The sequence below is a fragment of the Pseudochaenichthys georgianus genome, chromosome 14, assembly GCF_902827115.2.
Source record: "Pseudochaenichthys georgianus chromosome 14, fPseGeo1.2, whole genome shotgun sequence".
Classification (NCBI taxonomy): Eukaryota; Metazoa; Chordata; class Actinopteri; order Perciformes; family Channichthyidae; genus Pseudochaenichthys; species Pseudochaenichthys georgianus.
Genome location: NC_047516.1, coordinates 6,066,293 through 6,088,911, shown reverse-complemented (window position 1 = coordinate 6,088,911; position 22,619 = coordinate 6,066,293). Strand labels below are relative to the sequence as shown.

Genomic DNA, 22,619 nt, shown 5'->3' with positions numbered 1-22,619 from the left:
CTACGTATAGCTACTCAAGTACTGTAGGCCTACTTAAGTACACTTTTCAAAAACTTGTGTTTGAATAAATGTATTTTATTCTACACAGGGCCGTCCCTGGCCAACTTGAGGCCCCACGCAAAGTTAAATGATGAGGCCCTCTGTTTCGCGAGCGTCGACGGGGACGGGGACGGGGACGGGACGGGGGGGGTAGTGGAGCCTCGCAGCGGCGACACCGTATACCACACTAATTGCGCCGCATACACACACAGGTGCGCCGCATTTGAGGCTCATTTGTGGATACATCTACTGATGCCCCCTACACGGGGTGAGGCCCCAAACAGTGTGCGGGATCTTCCTGTAGGGAGGGATGGCCCTGATTCTACACTTCTACTCCACTACATTTTGAAGGTACATTCAGATTTTTTTTTTACTAAACTTCATTAATGTAACAATCATAGTTTCTAGTTACTTTGTACATATAAAAACGCAGATACGATGCAATAGGCTACTGTAATAGTAATTGGCTGCACATTGACAAACTACAACATGTAAATGCTCCTAAATGTATTTGTTAGTTATAAACAGAGGATAAACTTATATCCAGAATAATGTATATATTATTTACAATATTAGCATAGGCCTACATGCTAATATTGTAAAAAAAAAAAAAGAAGCCATTATGCATTCTGACAACTTTTACTTTTGATACTTGAAGTACATTTTGCTGATAATACTTCTGTAGGCTACTTCTGCTTAAGTAACATTTTTAATTCAGGACTTTAACTTGTAATTCACTTTTTAAAGACCCTAGTGTTTGTACTTTTACTTAAGTAAATAATTGGATTAGCTACTTCTTCCACCACTGGTAATTACTGTGTCATTCAAATTGCAAAAGCCGCAGGTCAAAAGTAGGCGTAGTTTACAAGCTGCACTTGAACGCAGCATTCCTTTCCATTTTCTTGCGCGTCTCGAAACCAAAACAAATAGAGCGAGCTTTGGTCACATGTAGAGAGAGCAGCGACAGCAGAGAGAGAACAGAAAGAGGACGAATAGAAAGCGACAGTCAGGCTCAGCACAGTCCGTGTGAAGGAAGCTTTTCCCCGAGTCCGTTCTCCGGTCGGTCCGCTCCACATATGGTTCTCCTCCGGCACATCTCCATCGCCCTGACCGCCGCCGTGGCTGCTCTGGGATCAGCTCTGTTCATCGCCCTGAACTTCTTCTACAAGAGGCGAATATGGTCACCACAGGCGGAGTACTGCACCATCAAAGAGGTGTGATAATATTCATTGTGTTCATTCATGTTGTTTGGGTGTTCATTCAACTATTTAACTATGTTAGACTGATATAACATCTGACTAAAGACAAAGCTGCAGAATTCTGGTTATAAATTAGATGAGAATGATGATGCATTTCCAATTAAATTAAAGTAATGCTGGCAAGACAATATCGATGTATTTGCACTAAAAGAGTGGTGAGGATGAAGATGATTTTGAGACGAAAAGAAAGGTGATGCTGCTCATATAATAACTGACTTGTGAATGGTGTGATGAAGATGGACTTGATGATGATGATAGACTTGATGGTGATGATGCACTAGTTAAAAACATTTACATTATGAGGTTAGTGAAAAATATGTTCTCACATACTGACTAAAGATAACACTGCAGAATTCGTATGGATATGATGGTGATGGTGAAGAAGAAGAGGGGGAAATTATGCTTAGTGAATACATGCCAGTGATGGTGATGATGAAGATGATTATAAGGGGGACAATAGGTAGAACAAAAAAAGAGAATGATGACGCTGCTCATGTATAACTGTAACAAAAGTCAAACATATGACACAGAGTGATAATACTATTTTTTTCATTTGTTATGCAGTTTAAGTGTTCATTTTACTTTGAGGGGAAGGTGGTTTTACACTGACTTAAGAAAACACTGCTGAATTATTATGGAGATAATTGAGATGGTGGTGAGGATGATGAGGGGGAGATGTTTAGTGAATACATGGCAGTAGTGGTGATGAGGAAGGTGTTGAGGGGGACAATATTAAAAAAAATTAAAAAAATACAACAAACTATTAAAAGGGAAAAATGAGAATGATGATGATGATGAAGAAGAGAAAGATGATGCTGCTCATGTATTACTGACTTGTGAAAGGTGTGATGAAGATGATGATGATGATGATGGTGGATTTGATTGTGGTAACACAAGTCAAACATATTACAATTGTGAGGTTAGTGGAGAAGATGATTCTCTCTTAATAAATGAGTGTAGTGGTAATGATGATGAGGTGATTTTGAACATAATTCATCTTGGTGGTGAAACTACTTTAAAAGAGGATGATGATGATGATGATGATGATGATGATGATGATGATGATGATGATGAAGAAGAAGAGGTGGATGGAAATGAGAAGCAGTAGAAGCCGAGGAAGATGGCGATAACATAGGTGAGTGAAAAGATGAAAATGAAGTTCATTAAAAGATGAGGTAGTGCCATAGTGATGACGATGAAGATGATGAGGGGAATATGAAGATGATGAAGATGATGAGGGGAATATGAAGATGATGAAGATGTAGCCCAAGGCTAGGGCTGCCACAGGCAAGAATCTGGCAATATGATTCATATAAGTATACAGCAGTTATAATTCAATATATTGTGATATATTAAGCAATATTCAAAGTGTATATTCAAAAACACATTTTAGATATAAAACAAAAGACCTCCATATGCATGTAATCAGAGTACAAAAAAGTGACTTTGTTATGTAATCACAACAGTGGGATCTGCTTTTGCATTCAACATCCATCATCATAGTGCTACACTTATCTTTGCCTGTAAGTTATGAATTACATTAGAATCAATTCAGTTTCATAAAAACGAATAGAGTGATACGATTTTGTATCTATATTTTATTACATCCCTAAAATGCGGGATATTTATTTCCTCCCCAAATCCAACAGATCACTCATTGTGTAGATAAGCTGAGGCCATATTATCATGCACTGTGTTTGAAGTGCCCAGATGTGTACGTCAGTTCCACATCATGTAGTTGATGCCAATATAACTGTAGTGTGTTTCCTGCCGACAGAAACGAAACAGCCGGTGGGACTGAGGGTCTTAATAAATGACTCTTCAATGGAGCAATTCAACAGCAGCCTGGAAATCTTAATAAAATCTATTTGCATGCGTCTAATCTTGTTTTCCAGATTCAATCAGTGGCAGCGGCAGCAGCCTGTAATAAGCTCAGCTTTATCTGGCTCACTCTGTCTTCAGAGGATAATGTTGTCAGTGTCTGCCAGCAGCCCGCTGCAAAAAGGGCACGCAAATGTTTTCATTCCTTTGGGAGCCAAATTGTACCATGATGCATTGTAATCACGTCTTCGGCCTCAGAAAGCAGGGGAGTTGACTAACGGCGTGTTTGTGACCTTGGGGAGTCTCAGCAGGTGGGAGGCCGACACATGCTCATTTACACAGCGACAAACAATCTCTGAGAGAGTGGAAACAGATTGAGCTGCCGAATAACTGTACCACCAGCCACAGGCCTTTAATGTCTCAGTCCATTCAGACTGTTATTTCTGCAGACTCATGCTCCATTGTGGATGATTTGGCATCATTGTGGAGAAGGGGCCACTAGAGCACAGCTTAAATGTATAACCTTGCATAATATTAGCTCTTCTTTTTGCTTTTGGTCTACGGCAGTGAGGACACAAAGAACCACCTCCCACACACTAAGATCATGAAATACTAAAACAGTCTAATGAAATTAAACATTAACATTCAGGAGAGGAGAGGTGATACTTTACACTGCGAAAAACAGAGCAGCTTCTATCAGAATACTATACGAAATCCTATGTTCGTCCCACGACTGTGAAATGTACATTTTTGGAGAATTAGCGACAAACTGTAAATAGAAAGAAAATGATGTTAGGGGCATTACAATATTTACAAGATAATATCATTTGTGTATTATTAACATGATATCTCAATCTCAATCTTTATTTATTTATATAGCACATTTAAAACAACCTTCAGTTGACCAAAGTGCTGTACAGGCAATAACTACAATATTAAATAAAACAATGGGAGTACAATAATAAAACAATAATTAAAAACATGATAAAAAGCACAATAACTAGAAACATATAAAAAAAATAAAAACACATACAAATATAAAAATGTAATGTTCAACTAGTATTAAAAGTAAATATCAACATAACATCTTTAAATATAACGGTTATGGTCAATACCGTACCGTAATACTTGTCTAGCTATTTGCCCCTGCCTCATGTCTTTATGCTAATCTAAGCAAATAGATGTATTTATTTCTTGCTTGTTACCTTGTAGAGGTTTAAAGGCATGCAGGGTAATGTATTAATTCACTAATCAAGAAAAAAAGAACACAGAATAACTGCTCGAAAGTTGAACATGAAGGACTGATGATATGTGTGTTAAAGGATAAAAGCTTCCATCACGTCTATCCTCTTTGAAATGCATTTCTATGAAGTCTATTGAGCGCTACAGGCGAGCTGACTTGATAAAGCCCATGTGTTGCCGAGAGTCTGCTCTGCTGTAGTGTCCTTGGGCAAGACGTTAAATCCCTGTCAGAAACTAAGCAGTGCAGATCTGCAGCCGTTCTTTTTCCTCCCTGTGGCACAAAAAAACAAAGAGAAATTAATGCAGTATCATTCTCTTTTCATCAGAAATGTGGAGAAACTGGCAGAACTAAGGTTGAAATATAAAATAAAAAGTCTGTGAAGTATTTGAACTGATGAAGGGAGCAGGAGATAAAGGAAATTTGAAAAAAAAATCGGAAAGCAAATATGCAAAATTAGATAAGTTTGCACAAAGTCCATGCCGGTTTGTCTCCCAGTAGACTGCATAACATAGAAATATATGGAGGCAAGCTACAGATCCGCCATGTTGATCCGAGGCTATTTTAACCCAGCTGCACAATTCATTACCAAAACTATCTTTATTGCTTCATCTAACCTCCTTCTGACTTAATTACAGGGTCGCTTATAAGTCGATTTATGTCGAATTGAATTAGAGCTTATTCTGAGGTTATGCTTTGGATCTACCCTCCTCATCCATCAACAAAGTTAAGTCTGATGTTTTAATGAGAAAACTAAAAACAGTATCCCGGCGTGAAAAAGGCTGATATGAATTGCTAATTAAACTCCACAGAGCCGCAGCGTACATAATAAATAACGTCTAACCTTGTGTGACTTCTGAAGAGGAGATGAATGGCGTGTGCAGGATTTCAGAGGGGTTGTGGAGTCTCAGGTGCAAAGAGAGAGGGGAGGTTTTGAAAAAGCAGCCAACCTTTACTGAGATCAACCACTTCTGCAGATACAGTCAGCTCGAAGACAATTACACTCTGCTCTGTACGTCCTCTCTAATCCGACCTAAGGACGCTCCAATAGAAGGGTTATCATGCTGCTGCTTTGAGATGTCTTTCACTTATACCTCTTGAGGTTTGCAGACGCCAATTCAAATGACTGAACATTTTGAAGTGTCTTTTGCACACCAATGGTGAAATTCCCACACGTCTGATGCATTTCGTTTCATACATAATGATGATCCAGTCTGCAGAAGTGCAAATCATGAAGTTAAAAGATAACAGATGGTGTGAAAAGCTGTTATACAATCAGATATTTCCCTGGTGGAGATAGGCTTCAAAGCAGCATTGTCTGAACTGGTTTGGCAAGGGATTTAATGTAAAGTATAATTTATATGTAAAATTCCACACCCGTAAGTTTTTTTTTTACTGTTTGAGCCTATCATTCATAAAAACGACGTACTTCATTTTTGATATGGTCAGAAAAAGATAGCTCTAATCATTGTATATCCTTGGCCAACTTCAGAATAATTTAATTTATAGTTTCATTATCGGACATTACATTTTACAATATATAAAATGTCAGGAAATACAGAAGCTCTATAACAATTTCTCTGAAGCAAAGGTTACATAAATCAGGGTGTGTTGCATTCCACAAAGCCACCTGTTGATTTCAGACAATCCTAGGTGTCAGCATAGTACTTGCACTAGTCATTATAACTACAAATCATTTGTAGTTTATAGATGTATATGTATTTCTGCCACTGTAATATATGTCTATATTGTTGTTGCTGTAGATTTCTAGAACATTCTAATTCATCAAGAACATTTCATATTCACTATATCTGTAAAGCGTCTTTGAGCACCTGTAAAAGCGCTAACAAATTAAATCTATTATTATTATTATTATTAATTTGTATTATTTGTGGTATATATGCTGCTGGTTATTGTTTTTATTTAAATGTTATCATGCTTATACACATTGCTGCTGTGACAAAAATAATTTCCCAATTTGGGATAAATAAAGTATCTATCTATCTTTCTATCTATAATAATAATACAACTGTATTTATATAGCACCTTCCATGCAAGATACAGCTCAAAGTACTTTACAGAGCAATACAATATACATAAAAATAACAATGAGTAAACAAGATATAAACAAGTTATAAAAAAACAAACAGAAAGAGTTAGATCACATAACCATAAAACAATTAAACATGAACAGTGATACCACTAAAATTACCCCAAATTAAAAGGATAGTGTCTTTAATTTACTTTAAAACAATTACAATGGAGTTGGTTGTTCTAAGATCCAATGTCCCACAGTTTGGGGCCACAGAAGGCACACTAGCCTTTCTCCCCTCTCCTCGTTCGTCATGCAGTGCTGAATAATTGATGTATTTATTGACAGTCTAAATGTGTCTGATGGTGTGTGCTGTACCTGCAGGAGGAGGAGGAGCGTGGGAAGCGTCAGGTCCTGGTCCTGGGTCTGGACGGGGCCGGGAAGAGCAGCATGCTGCAGGGTTTGACCCCCGGGGAGGCAGCGGATAAGAGGGGTCGCTGCCGGCCCACCCGCGGCTTCAACTTCATGAGCCTCAACGCCCCCGCCTGCCAGCTCGACTTCCTGGAGAGTAAGACTGTTTTTATCCCTCAAAAGCAAACACTTCTGAGGAACAGAGGCGGATTTAGGATTGTAGGAGATCCGGGGCTTAGCCCAGGAGTTGTTGGGCGGGGGTGCAGGGGTAAAGTGCTATTTTTTTTACAAGTGGGGGGTGGACCAAACATCCTTTAGGGGGGTCGTCACCTCCTCTAGGGGGGTCCGGGGGCATGCTCCCCTCGGGAAGAATTTTTTTTAAATATTGAAGTTAAAAGCATCAATCTGGTGCACTTTGAGAGCAACATTAACCCTACCTTAATAATACCTTAAAGGGGACATATCATGCTATATTTGAACAATATATTGTAGGGCCATACCTATATAAAGTATATAAATAGTTTTTCTTTCAAAATACCAAACAGATCCTGCATTTTAGCCATGCCTCATTTCGCGAGGGGGAGGAGAGGAGGGTGTTTGTCATCTGCTGGTGGACTACCAGAGAGAATTACAGCGAGGGAGGGATTGCATTGAATTACAGCAGCGGGAGCAAACGCTTGCCTCGGGGAGGGAGAAGAAGAGCCAGAGCAGAGTATAAACAGAAGGGCAACCATGCGCGGGAAGTCTTCTTCGCTGCTTTTGTGGCAGACTACAGCGCCACTTACAGGCCTGGCATATGTACTACAGCGTCTCCAGCGCAATGGCCGGCCGTGGCCCAACCCCACATTCCCCTGATAGGTGGAGAATTGACCAATAAGCGGAGCACCACTTCTGTGACGTAGAAAATAATTCAAGATCAGTCTGTATCAGATCCGTTGCAGCCCCGTTTTTAGAGATTTGGGTATGGAGGAAAAGAGAGAGGGTTGTGTTTTCTGACACTTAGTGAGTTCCCTGGAACACCGGGGACTAGGGGTGTAACGGTTCACAGAAGTCACGGTTCGGTTCGTACCTCGGTTTGGGGGTCACGGTTCGGTACAACAACAAAAAAGCAAAAAAAAGTCCCAAATGCATAATTCCAGGTTTGTTGTTATTTACTTTTGAACAGTAGTGCAAGTTTCAGTTTAAAAATAAGGAACTCTGACATTTTGAATAATTAACTGTATTAAACAGTTAAAAACAAACCACAAACCGTACCACACACACTCAGATGGCCATATTATCTATAATGGCTGATGTCAAACTAAAAGGTTTCATCAAGCTGTAAAACTAAAAAGAATGTCTTACATCATAAATAATAAGAAAGTGTTTCAAGAGCGCAAAGTCGTTGAAAAACATATGCCAAAAGCTTCCGTTATTTATTTTGGTCTCTCGGCTCTCATGTCTATTGGCTTCTTAAAAACAGCGGGGATCAGCTGTTGAACTGCTGTTGTCTTTTGCCGGGCTCCGGTGATTGGAAAATCTGGGTGATGCCTTCTGATGTGATTTAGCATGTTTGGCGTGTGTTCCCATTAGCATACCGCACCGCTATCGAACAACGCCGACACACCGTCCTCTTCCGATCCACTGCGCATTGCTTATCGTTTTATAGATCTATTCTCATCCACCATCTTTGTTTGTGACGTAAAGAGTGTAAGAGTCACGTTTCTGAATCGGGCACTCTGAGTGGATGCAGTCACAGCCAATCGGATTCAGAGTGTTGCCTGTCAGTTCCGTTGCTATGGTTCCGTTGTTATGTGTACTGAAACGAGAGCCGGTATAATTCCATGCGCGAAAACAAAATAAAAATTGGAATACGTTATTTTAGTGTCTTAAAAGTAGACTGAGGTATGAAGGGTTAACGTTACATCTTAGGATAATTTGTAGTCATGTTCTGTATACATACTAACATATAAGGGTATTGACTTAGTGTGGTTTATCTTTTTGTCACTGCTTTTAATTTAAACTGAGCTGTTGTGTTCATCAGTAAAGTGGAACTTCTGTGTGAACTATTCATATCTTAAACTGCACTGTAACTTTTTATTCATGTATTTTTTATTTTAATGTTTCTTTTATTATCTTTTACTGTTTTTAAATGCCTTTGTCTGAATGTCTTTCATTTTTGTAAAGCACCTTGAATTGCCTTGTGTTGAAAGGTGCTATATAAATAAACTTGCCTTGCCTTGGTTACTCCATATTTACTAGCTATAAGATTAACGTTACAGTACATCACTCTTTTTCACTTCTTACTCAGTCAGCCAGAGTGCAGATATCACCATTAGATTCACAAACCTGAAACATCCATTTCTTCACTGCTGGTGATGACATTGTTGTCAGCTGCTGATACTGCTGCTGCTGCTGCTGCTGCAGCTTGTGGGGCCTGCTTCGATGAAAATAACTTTCTAATATCCATAACTTTATAGGCTATTAGCTTAAAACTCGTCAGGCACTAGGAAGGATCACTTCTTCTTCAGGGCAGGGAAGGCTACGCAGTACGCAGGCTAATGTCCCGCAGCGGCTGCCTCTCTGGTGGACTCCGGTACTGCACATTACTCCCGAGACATTTTCAAAAAAAAAAAATATTTTAATTTTTTTTTTTTTTAAATTTAAGTGAAACATCCGGGGCTTTTCAGAAAACAAGTAGCCACCCCCTAGCGCCGCCTCTGCTGAGGAAGCCAAAAGCCATTTATCTTTTATCAAACAGTCGAGAATTGGAAAGCTCCATGTAATACAGTTGGCCATTTGTTTCATTACACTTGCTCTTCATCAAACAACACCAAAGAGATGTGTATGTGGGGGATAAGAGCCTGAGGAAGTGCATCAAAAACCTTTGATATAAATAACCACGCTGCTGATGAGAATGTGGAGGAGTTAGCATGCTAATGTTAGCATTAGCTTGTACTGACAGTTATGTTATCATAAAAACATAAAAGGGTGTTTAGATGTTTGCCAAATGTTGCTAACACATGCTGCCTTTTAGCTAATTCCTGTAGCTATTACTTTTAATAATGAAAGACTGTGCATTTTGGCACTTTCTGTTAGCTTGTCCTGGTTTTGATCGTTTTTTATGGGTTATTAATGAGATGCGTAAGGTCTGTAGTGAATGTCCAAAGCTTCCATGTACAGTATCATAAAAACGGTGGTTGCTAGGTGGCTATATTTGACAACTAAACGTCACCATAACCTGCGTTTAGCTTAGCGGTGGTTACATGAATCATGCAACGTTTGTTTTTTTACTAACGTTAGCTTTTGACTTCTGCCGATTTCATTTACGATTAAAAAAAATAATACAAAATGCTTTCAATATGCTACTTAAGTTTATTTTCTGCTACAATCCAAAAAGAAATCCCAAAAGATTTGTTCAAAGGAACCCTTGCAAAGCTAACTCGCAAGGGGGCCTACAAAAAAACGTAAATAATTCCTGCACCTTTCTATTCTTTCATGATCTTAACGTCCATTTCTACGTCCATTTATATATACAGTCCATAGACTATTAAGATTATACTATTATACTATTAAGATCATATCTTAACCCTATAAAAACTTCAACTCCTTTCACATTGTCATTCAAAACATTGTTATAAACAAAACCAGGATTAAAGCAGCTTCACATTTTGGTAAGTAAGTTAAACAGCTTAGTACATTTTATCGGAAATCTGGAAAGAACATGAAGGATAATGAAGTTCATTCATCAGCTGATTTCCATCTCCTCCCAGAAAGCTCACTGCATGAGTCATTCACAACACAGATACTATCTCTGACACTTAATCATTGTCCTTATTTGTTCAGCGACTGAGGTTTCTGTTCAGGGTTAAAGTATCATGAAATCTGTGACCTTGTTGTTACAGACATTTCACTCAAATACAATGAGTGTGGGTCTCAGAGAAAGGCAGGCGAGTCCAGTTAGATTGTATTTACATACTCACTCATAAATCCTGCTAATTAGCATCCCACTGAAGCCACAGCGCTGCACTAAACATAAATCACTTTGCTCCTCATTGAGGTTGTCTGAGTGCGGGACTCTGGGTTGCAGCGGTCTCACAATGAGTTTCCGTGGATGAGTTTGGAGGAATGTGTCACGCTCAGCGGCTGATTTATTCATGATCTGAACACAGAGATCGGTGGGCGACGACAATCCTTTTCTCATCTCTGAAAGTAAGAGGAATACATGTCAACGCCCACTCACTTCAGGCGCAGTAAATGTTAGGAGTCTTTGTCTAGGTGACATTGATGCAGAGGCATGTTGACAGCTCACACACACGCATCAGGAGCGGCACAGTGCACAGGGACACACATTTCTCGGTAACACTTTACGGTAAGGGTACATGAATCATCATGAATTCATGCATGACTTAATGCATGAAAAAGCATGAATTAATTCATGTAGTACTCATGTAGTACTTCATGAACTATCAGTAATGTACAGGTATTAATGGTATCTCATGCATGACTTAATGCAGGAACAATACCTTAAGTAATGCATCAACTAAGGTATCTCAATCATCATGACTTCTGAGTTATTAATGATGTTCATGTCTTCCTCATATAGATCTGCAGTTAAAGTGTCAGGCCAAAAAAACGGACCAGTCACAGCAATTCCAAGTGTTGTAAATCATGAGTAACTAAGCATGACTTTGTCATTACTTCATCATGTTTGTGCCCCTTCAAATAAAGTGGTGACCTGTTCCATCGTTTACACTGATAAACATATGATTAATGGTCAACACACTGAACAGGGTTGGAGTCAACACTTTGAATTCAACAGACTACATGCACTGCTGTGACGGACCGACCGACCGACCGGGTCACCACTTTATTTGAAGGGGCACAAACATGATGAAGTAATGACAAAGTCATGCTTAGTTACTCATGATTTACAACACTTGGAATTGCTGTGACTGGTCCGTTTTTTTGGCCTGACACTTTAACTGCAGATCTATATGAGGAAGACATGAACATCATTAATAACTCAGAAGTCATGATGATTGAGATACCTTAGTTGATGCATTACTTAAGGTATTGTTCCTGCATTAAGTCATGCATGAGATACCATTAATACCTGTACATTACTGATAGTTCATGAAGTACTACATGAGTACTACATGAATTAATTCATGCTTTTTCATGCATTAAGTCATGCATGAATTCATGATGATTCATGTACCCTTACCGTAAAGTGTTACCCATTTCTCTGACTGAAAAGATGCAGATCAGATTAGTTAGGAGTCGTTTGAGGCTTTTTAGCCTCAGGTGGTTTGTGCTAAAGGGAACTGAAAAACAGTACCAGGAAGAAGTTACTTTTACATTTATGCAAACTGTGCATTCATGCCCAAATGTGTACCTTCCCTCTTTAGCACAGTGTTAGTACATGATGTACTAGTCTGCTTCTTGCTTCATTTGAGGAACTTCTTCAACTCAAGCTCACAAACTTGCCTTGAATCAGACACTTCTTCATACTAAAGTATACACTAGTCGGGTTGCCAGTTTTTATTAAATAAGGAAACGATCAGTTTTAACTCTAAAGATGACCTCAACACTGTTCTTTTATATACTTTTCACCTACACAAAATCTATAAATTAAATGATTTAAATGTTATTTTTACTCCAACTCTCTAGTTAGATCAAAATATGCAAACCATTTCCAGTCAACAAGTAAAAGAAAAGACAGTTTGTATTTCCCCACTAAAGTTTTTGTTTGGATAACATATGGAGGGTCAGGTTTACAAATAGGGCTAGGGGAACCACAAATCAATGTTGAAACCGACTTTGACACAACACAGGAATGTCATTGGATACATGTCTTGGGAGTCAGCATAGTTGGGGGTCAAAGTCAAACTTAGTTGAACTTTGTCTTCAAACTCTGTGTAAAAACAGCCCAGTTAAAGGTCCCATGTCATGGCCATTTCTACTGATCATAATTCCATTGTTGAGGTCTACTAATATAGATAAATATTGTGCAATTTTTCAAAATCACATTGGTTTCTCATACAGCATCTCTGGGTATATGTATGTGCATTCACGCTCTGTCCTAAACGGCTTGTTGGAGCTCCTGCCCCCCCCTCCCTATGAGCCTAGTGGCCGTCTGTGAGACAGCGAGACACAGCGAAACCCAGCCCGAACACACACACACCCGCAACCTGGCTGGGAATTTGTGTGTGTGCTCACACACCGACTCACAGCCTCGCCGCGTCCCGCCGTCTCAGGGAGGAGAAATCACCGGAGCTGCAGCTGAGAAAAGATTGAGTGTGTGTGTGTGAGGAAGTCTGCGGATTGGTCCAAAGACTTAACGTAACGGCTCTGCGGATTGGTCCATTTAGACCAATGGGTCCATTTGGGTATGGGCACGTCACTGTACCCAGGAAGAAAAAGAGAAATCTCCAACGAGGCGTTCTGGGGCAGCATTTTCAGGTATTTTCTGTGTTAGAGTTTTACTCGCTACAGGGTGTACTTTGAGGGTTTGTGACTCTGCACACCGTTTACATGCAGAAAAAACCTTCATAATAAACACACAAGGGGACGGGTAATAACCGGAAAAGCATGACATGGGACCTTTAATGTAAATTCAGCCACAAGCTCCATTGAAAACATTGCTGAGGTAGTTTTGCCCTCAGGCCTACAACTGAGTTAAATATAAACACACATTGACATCATTCACACCCTGTGACTCAATGTCGCTGTGTGTGTGTGTGTGTGTGTGTGTGTGTGTGTGTGTGTGTGTGTGTGTGTGTGTGTGTGTGTGTGTGTGTGTGTGTGTGTGTGTGTGTGTGTGTGTGTGTGTGTGTGTGTTTAATAGGGCAACGTCCTGCTGAGCTTTCTCTGACTAAAACACAATCTGCTCATACTGCTAGGCGTCAGCTACACCCTCTGTACCGAATGCATTCACTGCTGCCGCATCACATGGCCTACAGGTACATCATTACCAGTTTCCTAGCAACATTCTCCATTAAGTCCAGCACTAATGAATTCTTGCTGTGCTGAACTCGGAGGTGGTGACAACTTGAAGTCGTTCTGTGTGAGCAGCAATTCGTTTGGCCGCAGAGCGCCTCTGGTCATTATAGCCTCAGGTCAGTTCTGCTGCACAGCAGGAATGTGGGAGTTAATGCCTTCACTTAATATTAAACTTTCCCCACCATTGAAGCTGGTAACAGACTCTTCTGAGTCCAGTGACTGTGTGCTGGCTGTGAAGGGCTGCAGAATGCAGTGACATGCTTTTTTCCTGGGTGAGATTGGACCTTCTATGATGCCATTTTACCCAATCATAATAAATCAATCAGCAATCAGTCATTCAAGTGACCCAGTCCACCATTAGTCAAGAGAGCAGGACGGATAATTAGTTGTTAAATCATGCTACAAGTACCTCCAAAACCCTCTCATATAGTAACAGCCCATGTTTAAAACATGACGAAAGTAATGCTGCTGTTGATCTTTGCCTCTTTATGTTGCATAAAGGAAAGGAATGTGATCACAGTGAAACTATCAGTGTTGTGGATTGTCAAAATAAATAAAGTTCATTTCAGTTTCTAAAGAAAATGTTAAAGTGTTGGAATTCAGATCTCAAAGTCTATGTAACGCTAAATTCATGTTTTCTCCGCTAGTCGGTGGCGGGGAGGACCTGCGGCGGTACTGGTCGGAGTATCTGAGGAAGACTCACGTTCTGGTGTACGTGGTGGACTCCTCCGACAGGACCCGCCTCCCGCTGGCTAAAGCTGAGCTGCACCGCCTGCTGAGGGTGGAGCCCCACCTGCCTGTGGTTGTCCTGGGAAACAAACAGGTACAGTCATTTATATGACAGCTTACAATAAAGCTAACCTTATTGTTGTTGTGTCTTCCATTAATTTCTTTCTCTGCGGAAATCAAACAATAATCAGGTAAAAAATCCATCGTGTGCAAATGCTAAGGACTGCACTGCATTAGATTGCAATGTTATTGAAAATGCAGACGTGATGTTTATAGTTATCTAGTCCCCGATGAATAACATAACACAATCAAGGTTTGAGATGTTGCCAATTGATTTTCACAGTGTAATTAACAGAAACTAATGCTGCCATGCCCATTTATATCCAAAAATCTTAAGTGGTACAGCATGCATGTAAAGGTTTACAGCTAAAGTGTATAGCAAAGATTCAGTAATGCATTGTTTTCTTGTTAAAAAAATAGTTTGGATTTTCTTGTGAATGGAGCACAATATTGATAAAGAAAATGGGATAAGGAAACAGTAACATTCATAACGCAGGTACTTTTCTTATTCTATAGATGAAAAAGTGTGGTGTTCTGGTAGAAAACCCTTGGAAAAACTGGTCAAAATGATACAGAAATATAAGGAAAAACCAAAAGGTCAAAAAGTGCACATAATAGAGATGAAAGTGTTGGAGCAAGCAGGTACACGTTGTTCCATTTCATTTACCCGGCAGATGATCCATCACAATCGTGAAATAACCATTTCTACATTTCCTCCTCGGCTCAATTTCTTCACCCTGCACAGCACTTGTGGAATTATACGTGAGCCTTCAAGAAGCAGGAATATTTTGTCTCATCTAGTTTCAGAGCACTGCTGCTATACTTTCATATTTGCAAAAAAGGAATATAAAATAAATTGCCTTAATCTTAACTGAAGTCATTTCAGTTAAGATGAATGCAAAATTGTTGGTTCAGGGTAGCTTGAACTTAATCCAAAAATACACACACATTTAGCTGTTTTCTGTTTATTTTTGTGATTTCTTTACATCGAAAGTAGCCAGTTTTAACCAAACCATTATACATTATATTGGAGGAAATGTGGCTAAAACAAAGCCTCAGTTTGTTAGAACATGGCCAGTTCAGTTGTTTTTGCACCAGCTACAAATGGAGGCTGTATGTTTTTGCCAAAATCATGTGTATTGGGAACATATAATCAGTTTAACAATCAAGAAGTGTTTAATCCTATAATAATAAATCTGTGTTGTGTAAATTCCCAAAAGCAAAAAGCTGTCATGGTTTCACTAACTTTGACCATTTTCTGAATGATTAAGCTTTCAATAACACAAATAATTACTGCCTTTTTCCTGCGGTGCATATGCTGCAGGTAGAAGAAAAATAAATACAGTCTTCAGTAGGAGGACAGTGATACTGGCTCTCACCCACCACACTGCTTTGTTCCCAGCCTTAGCACTCGCTCAGTTCAGTACAAAGGATGTTTCCGGCAGAACCAGTGTACTGTAAGAGATGTGGAGGTGAAAAGATACGAGGCGAGCATCCATTGACCCTGGCTTGTGTCGAAGAGTGTAGGATGGAGGTCTTCAATTAATTGTCTTCACGTACACACATTTTATTCATGACTGAGAGAGCTAACATTGGAAAGATAGGGCACAAATTGAGTATTATTTCCTTATTACATTACATTACATTACATTGCATTTAGCTGACGCTTTTATCCAAAGCGACTTACAATAAGTACATTCGACCAGGAAGACACAACCTTGAGGAAAACAGAATCATATAAGAACATCAGGTTTCAAAGAGCCAATCGTTTCAAGTGCTGCTCAACTGGCTATAGATAAGCCAGTCCTTTATTAGTATATAAGTGCTCTGTTAGCAGTTCTTTGTTAGTCATTCTATCGCTCGAAGTGGAGTCGAAAGAGATGAGTTTTCAGTCTGCGCCGGAAGGTGTGTAAGCTTTCTGCGGTCCTGATTTCAATGGGGAGCTCATTCCACCATCTTGGAGCCAGGATAGCAAACCCACGTGTTTTTGCTGATGGGAACTTGGGTCCCCCTCGCAGCGAGGGTGCAGCGAGTCGTTTGGCTGATGCAGAGTGGAGTGCACGTGCTGGGGTGTACGGTTTAACCATGTCCTGGATGTAGGAAGGGCCAGATCCATTCGCAGCATGGTACGCAAGTACCAGTGTCTTGAAGTGGATTCTAGCAGTTACCGGAAGCCAGTGGAGGGAGCGGAGGAGCGGCGTGGTGTGGGAAAATTTTGGAAGGTTGAAGACCAGACGAGCCGCTGCATTCTGGATGAGCTGCAGAGGTCGGATGGCACATGCAGGTAGACCAGCCAGGAGGGAGTTGCAGTAGTCTAGGCGTGAGGTGACGAGAGCCTGGACTAGAACCTGCGTCGATTTCTGAGTCAGCTGTGGGCGTATCTTCCTGATGTTGAAAAGCGTGTACCTGCAGCAGCGGGTTGTAGCAGCGATGTTTGCAGTAAACGACAGGTTGTTATCTAGGATAACACCCAGATTCCTTGCAGTCTGAGTCGGGGAAACAACAGAGGGGCCGATGTTGATAGTTAGGTCAAGAGAGGGACAATCTTTTCCCGGAAGGAAAAGCACTTCAGTTTTGTCAAGGTTGAGCTTGAGATGATGATCAGACATCCACTGAGAGATGTCAGCTAAACAAGCAGAGATGCGTGCGACGACCTGGGTCTCTGAGCGGGGAAAGGACAGAATTAATTGGGTGTCGTCAGCGTAGCAGTGGTATGAAAAACCATGCGGGCTAATGACAGATCCGAGCGAGTTTGTGTACAGGGAGAAGAGGAGAGGACCAAGAACAGAGCCCTGAGGGACCCCTGTAGTTATCTGCCTATTATTTTAGCTGACGGTTTCTCTAGGATAAAATTAAAAGGTAGAATCACTAAGCTTGACTTCTCAACAGATGGAAATGATTCAGGATTAATTATGAAGGATTTCTATAACCAAAAATATGGCTACAAAATATGTTTTTGTTTCTTGTGCAGTAAACAAATAAGTATGTAGCTAACCTCGCTAGCACCAAAAAAAAGGCTCTGTATGAAGCTGTTATTTGGACCGACTTAATATTTTGTGGCAAATGCAAAACCTTTGTTTGTTGCAAGTGTAATATGCCTTATGTATTTTCCTCACAACAACATTTACATGTTAGACTTGAACGGACTTAGACTCAATGAGAACAAACTGCTTAGCGACAAAGAGCTGTCTATTTAGCATGAAGTTAGCTGTTAGCTGTATGCGGTTAGCTAATGGACATTCTACTCATTTCCTTCTCACCAAATGGGGCCAAAACGTTGCTAAATATAATACTTTTGTTCATTAACACATGTGATTAGTTATTTGTGTTGCTCCCACCAAACTATGCTAACGAAGTAATGTGCAACAAAGCCCCAAACATTTAATCCGCTCAAGCTCAAGTTGGAAATGGTGTAACTGGAATTTACAGTTCGACAGTGTACGTTTCAATAGATATTTTTACGTATTTATTGTAAATTGTTTTATTTCCTTGACAAAATAAGACTTATTTTCTAACTGAGTTGAACTGTTTCCCCCCTCTCTTGTCAGGATAAGCCCAACGCTGTGAGCGTGTCGGAGCTGCATGAAGCGTTGTCTCTGAGCTCCATCACGGAGGAGAGGAGGCTGTTCCTCTTGGCTGCACAGCTGGGCTCTGACGGGGCCCTGAGGAACTCCTGCCGGGGCCTGGACACCTTCCAGGACCTGCTGCTCCAGCTCGTCTGATCTCACCCACATGAGCGAGCATGAGGGAGGAGGGGATGGAAACAAAGGGATGGCTTAGAGCAACCTTTCTGGTTTATTTGAGGCAGAGGAGGGGGAGATAGTAAAGGAACTGAGGCAATGAAATTACTGAAGATAGAGCACAATGCCTTGCAGCTCACCCTTGTTATCCTCCTACCCCTTTTCAAAGCAACTTTGTTGGTTTTAGAACATTCTTCAGCTCATCTCATCTTACAATTTTCTTCCAACTTGATTCATCTTAGTCATCGGAGAGGAGGAGGTGCGTAGCAAAGAGGATGAGGACAGAAGGAAGAAGGTGTGTTAATGGAGTGACTCAAAACTTCACCACCTGCTGATGATGAGTCAGGCTTCGCATTAGTCTTAAGTCACAGGTTTACTTAAGCATGTCGATTGTACTTGAATTGTTTCAGTTTATATATTATATATTATATATGTATATAAACTGAAACAATTCAAGTCCGTAGAAGCAGTTTCTTCTGGTTTGCTGTTTTATGAAAAGTGTATACAGCACAGAAGTCAGCAGAGCAAAACAGGTAATATTGTGGGTTGCCAAGTTGGAGCCCCCGGGGACTCAGACTCCAACAGCTCAGTGAATTAATCGACTAGAAGTTACTTGCAGACTTAAACTTCTCTGAATGTTGTGAAGATGTAAAGGGACGCCCTGACATTTTGGGCATTAGCATTGGGCTTTTTTTTGTGTCAAAATTCTTATACTTCTGTAAGTATCTACACTTTTTTACCACTATCTTCATCGGAATGCATTTCATTTGATTTGGTTATGTTTTCAGTCCCAACAACAACACAACACTGCCAACTACACCATCTAACATACAGTATAAGCCAAATACATAACTTTAAACTTCAAAATGTATCAGAAGAGACTGGAAGCAAACAAGGTCAATGTTTTTAAGAAGAAAACTTTCAAAATTAGTAGCAAAAGCTGTGTTTTTGTACAGGCTTTCAACAGTGATGTTAGCTTACCAGGCTAAAGCTAATACACGCGTAACCTGGCTATGCTCTCTGTCTTTATAAAAACGTGCACTCCCATTCTCTACAGTTAGATCACTCTTTAGAAAACACTTAGACAGGATCCAGGATCTTGAATGTATAACAAATCTAAGCGTATTTATCTTTATTGATACTTGTACAGATGAACTGGAGTTAGCTAGATTCAGATTTTGAATGCTGTGTGTGTGCAGCAATGTTTGCATATGACGCACCATTTTTTTAATGAATGTGATGTTTTATTCTTAATGTACTGTAATTCTGCAGAAATGTTGTTTCACAGTAACTGAGAGTTTAGTAGATCGGTGTCATACTTGATGTGCTAAATAAATGGAACTGATATATGGATTCATGAATGTCTTTAGGTGTTGTTGTTCCCTCTTGTTAGTTGCAGTTGTTAAAAAATGATATGGGCAAAGAATGTATAGGATACAATTTGTAATGTGGTACAACTGAATTAATGTATTTTAACTGTCTATTATGTGTCCAACAATGTTTAACACACAAACCCTTAACCTGTCTATATTATTTTATTTATTTTGTAGTTTGGCTCGATGACGTTTACTTTTTCATTATTGTATTATTATATATATGATATTTAGTTTGTTTGATGGTTAACATTGGAATTTACCTCTAATGCTCATTTAGGTGGGATTCCTTACATATACCTCTAGATATTTTTAATTCATAACTTGCTTATTTTTCTTTGGTTTTATGCTGCTTTATTTTTAAATTCACAAACAAATAAAATGTTCGATCTAAAGGGTTGAATTCAAATATGGTGGTGCGTTCTTTTAATGTGTTTTGCTTGAATATAAGTAGTACATCTAAAAAGAAAGTCTCGTATATAGAAGAGTAAATGGGTACCACTATTTTATCTTGTAAACTCAAAGTCTCATTGAGATCAAGATCGGTTTTGCATGGAATATTATGGAAGAACAAGTATAAACAGATAAAAGGAATAAAAGAAGACCTGCCAAAACATAGCTATGTACTCAACCTATCTACACAGTATGTACACACTGTGTTCTCAAACAAGTTCTCGTCTCTCTCCGCTAAAATACAACATGGGTGAAAAACAACCTGATAACACGTACAGAACCTACCCTGTGTCTCTGCTGACTGAGCACCTCAATGCAAACACAAACAGATTTAAATCTGAAGGCCTCTATAGGCTGACTGACCTTGTTTTTGTCGCCAAAGTTCCACAGCTGGTCGGACAGGAAGCTGTTTTATTGCTGAGACGTCACTCTGGCACCGGTACAGTATCCACTCTGCAGGTTACTATGACCGCACGACTCAGCGTGCATGAAAATACACAGCCTGCAGATCAACGTCATCTCGTGGAATTCGAAAAAATAATAAATTAGAAAATTATATGAATTAGAAATTAAATAACTAATAATGTGAGGTGAAACCCATTAAAGTGAACATTTGTATTATAGTCAGCAGTTGACATTTAAAGGGCAGCATGCTCCTCTGCTGGTGGAGAAAATATTATCAGTCATTTTGGAGATACAAAGTGTTCATGCCACAATAATTAATGACTTAAGTTATTAATCTTAGATAAAAAGGGTGCCTGCTGTCTTAATGTACTGTATGTTTCAAGACTGCAGATTTTTGAAGCATTGCACTGATGGAAATCTGCTGGCGATGTCATAGTTGTAGGTCCTTTGTTTGACAAAGTAGTTCTCTCTGGCACAGATGCTTATCTTTTCATTCATACATAATTCACCAGCTTACATATCATCTCTGCGGGACTGAACCACAGGAAGCTACCAAATCCCTCCCTTAACTGTCGTATGCTCTTCAGGTTTATTGGAACATTTTAGTGCAAATAAAATAGGGCACTTGTTTTGTCTCAGAATTTTCCACATTCATTTTGTGTATTTCTCTGTGTCTTGACATCACTGCATATTAGTAAACCTAAATAATTTTCAAGGTTTAAATAGAGTTTAAATTACATTTAAAATGAATCATGATAATGTACCTTACCACACCAGGGCTGCGGTCAATTAGTCTTTCCAGTTGAGGAAAGTGTAACCCTTGTATTATGTTCACATTTTACAGCAGCTGGTCCTGTGTTTTTTTTTGTGGAAATTTAAAATAGGACCATTTGACCCGAACACCACACAAGGGTTACAACTGAGTGAAATGACCCAGTAGTATCATATTGGAATAAATAACAAGAGCTGTTTCAATTTGCCAAATTCAAAAGAAAGAATTATTTAATTCTTCTTTGCTTTGGCATGCTAGACCATCTTTTACCAAAGCAAGAGATATGACTGTCCCACAATTCATTGGGCTTAAAGCGACACACCACTTGGCCACCATTAAGGGATGTGCTTTGTTCGACTGTTTGATCGGAGCGCAAGAAAGGAAATATGGGAAGTATGCACAAAAAGTGGAACAAAAGGAAAGAGCTAAATTGTTAATTTGTCAGACTTGGCTCCTCTTTCAACATAAGCTTTTTTAAAGTAGATATGACTAGTTGAAATATTTGACAATAAGCCAGACTCTGTGGAATTCAGATATTTAGAAACATCTATTGTAGTGAATTAAGCTTTAGTGAAATCCACTTTAATTTGACTAGTCTCAAACCAGTATCCCAGAAAACAGCCACAGCTGATGTGAAACATTGAGCATTCATTCCTCACATAACTCCAGTCGGCGCCAACTGATCGAGTTTCCTCCCCTGACTCCTCAACATGCAGAGGGTGTTTACCTGATGGCCGAACACGTTGTGCTGTGCAGCAACACTGTGAATGATTGACGAGAGCGGACAAGGTTAACACAGCAATTAGCTATTGTTTTGCTGTTAACTTGTGCAGCAGATCATCTGTAATAACGCAAAACTGTGAAGATGTAAGAGCTCAAGGTTCACAAGCAGGAAATCACAGGATGTATCTTTGTTTTACCATGTGACTTTGTGAAGCCTATTACAAAATAAAATATTGGATGGTTTTAACTGACACAGGACAGAATGTACTTTTTAAACAACCTACAAAATGATAATCACAGAGAAAGAAATGCAGGGTTTTCTCTCTACTTTACTCTAGCTGCTTCCACCATGTTTATTATTGACATCAAAACGTGAAATAGCAATTAGCCACTGTTGTTAACTTCAGTGTTCACTCATTAGCAATAATGCTACAACATGTTCCAGATAATTAGGCATCCGTGTCGCTCTAAATGTCAAATGTGTTTCGAGGAATGGAGTCTGTTTGTCATTGCAACATCAGGGGGGCGAATCCCTGACCCTGTTGAACCCACATTTAGCAGAATTGTGGGTAGGGGAT

At 39.7% G+C, this 22,619-nt stretch overlaps 1 protein-coding gene and 1 long non-coding RNA gene across 2 annotated transcripts; one reads left to right on the top strand and one right to left on the bottom strand.

The window, feature by feature from the left end:
- The first annotated feature begins 930 nt into the window (after window positions 1–930).
- On the top strand, window positions 931–19,668 carry arl10 (ADP-ribosylation factor-like 10). The gene is made up of 4 exons (XM_034098844.2): window positions 931–1,253; window positions 6,776–6,959; window positions 14,434–14,609; window positions 18,124–19,668. The coding sequence occupies exons 1-4, from the start codon at window positions 1,116–1,118 to the stop codon at window positions 18,295–18,297; spliced, it is 672 nt and encodes a 223-aa protein (XP_033954735.1). The 5' UTR covers window positions 931–1,115; the 3' UTR covers window positions 18,298–19,668.
- On the bottom strand, window positions 6,872–20,589 carry LOC117458398 (uncharacterized). Its single transcript, XR_004553433.2, has 4 exons — window positions 20,505–20,589; window positions 14,490–14,594; window positions 9,131–10,987; window positions 6,872–6,952 (listed from the first exon to the last, which is right to left on the bottom strand). It is a non-coding gene; the product is annotated as an uncharacterized lncRNA (long non-coding RNA).
- Between the last annotated feature and the right edge of the window lie 2,030 nt (window positions 20,590–22,619).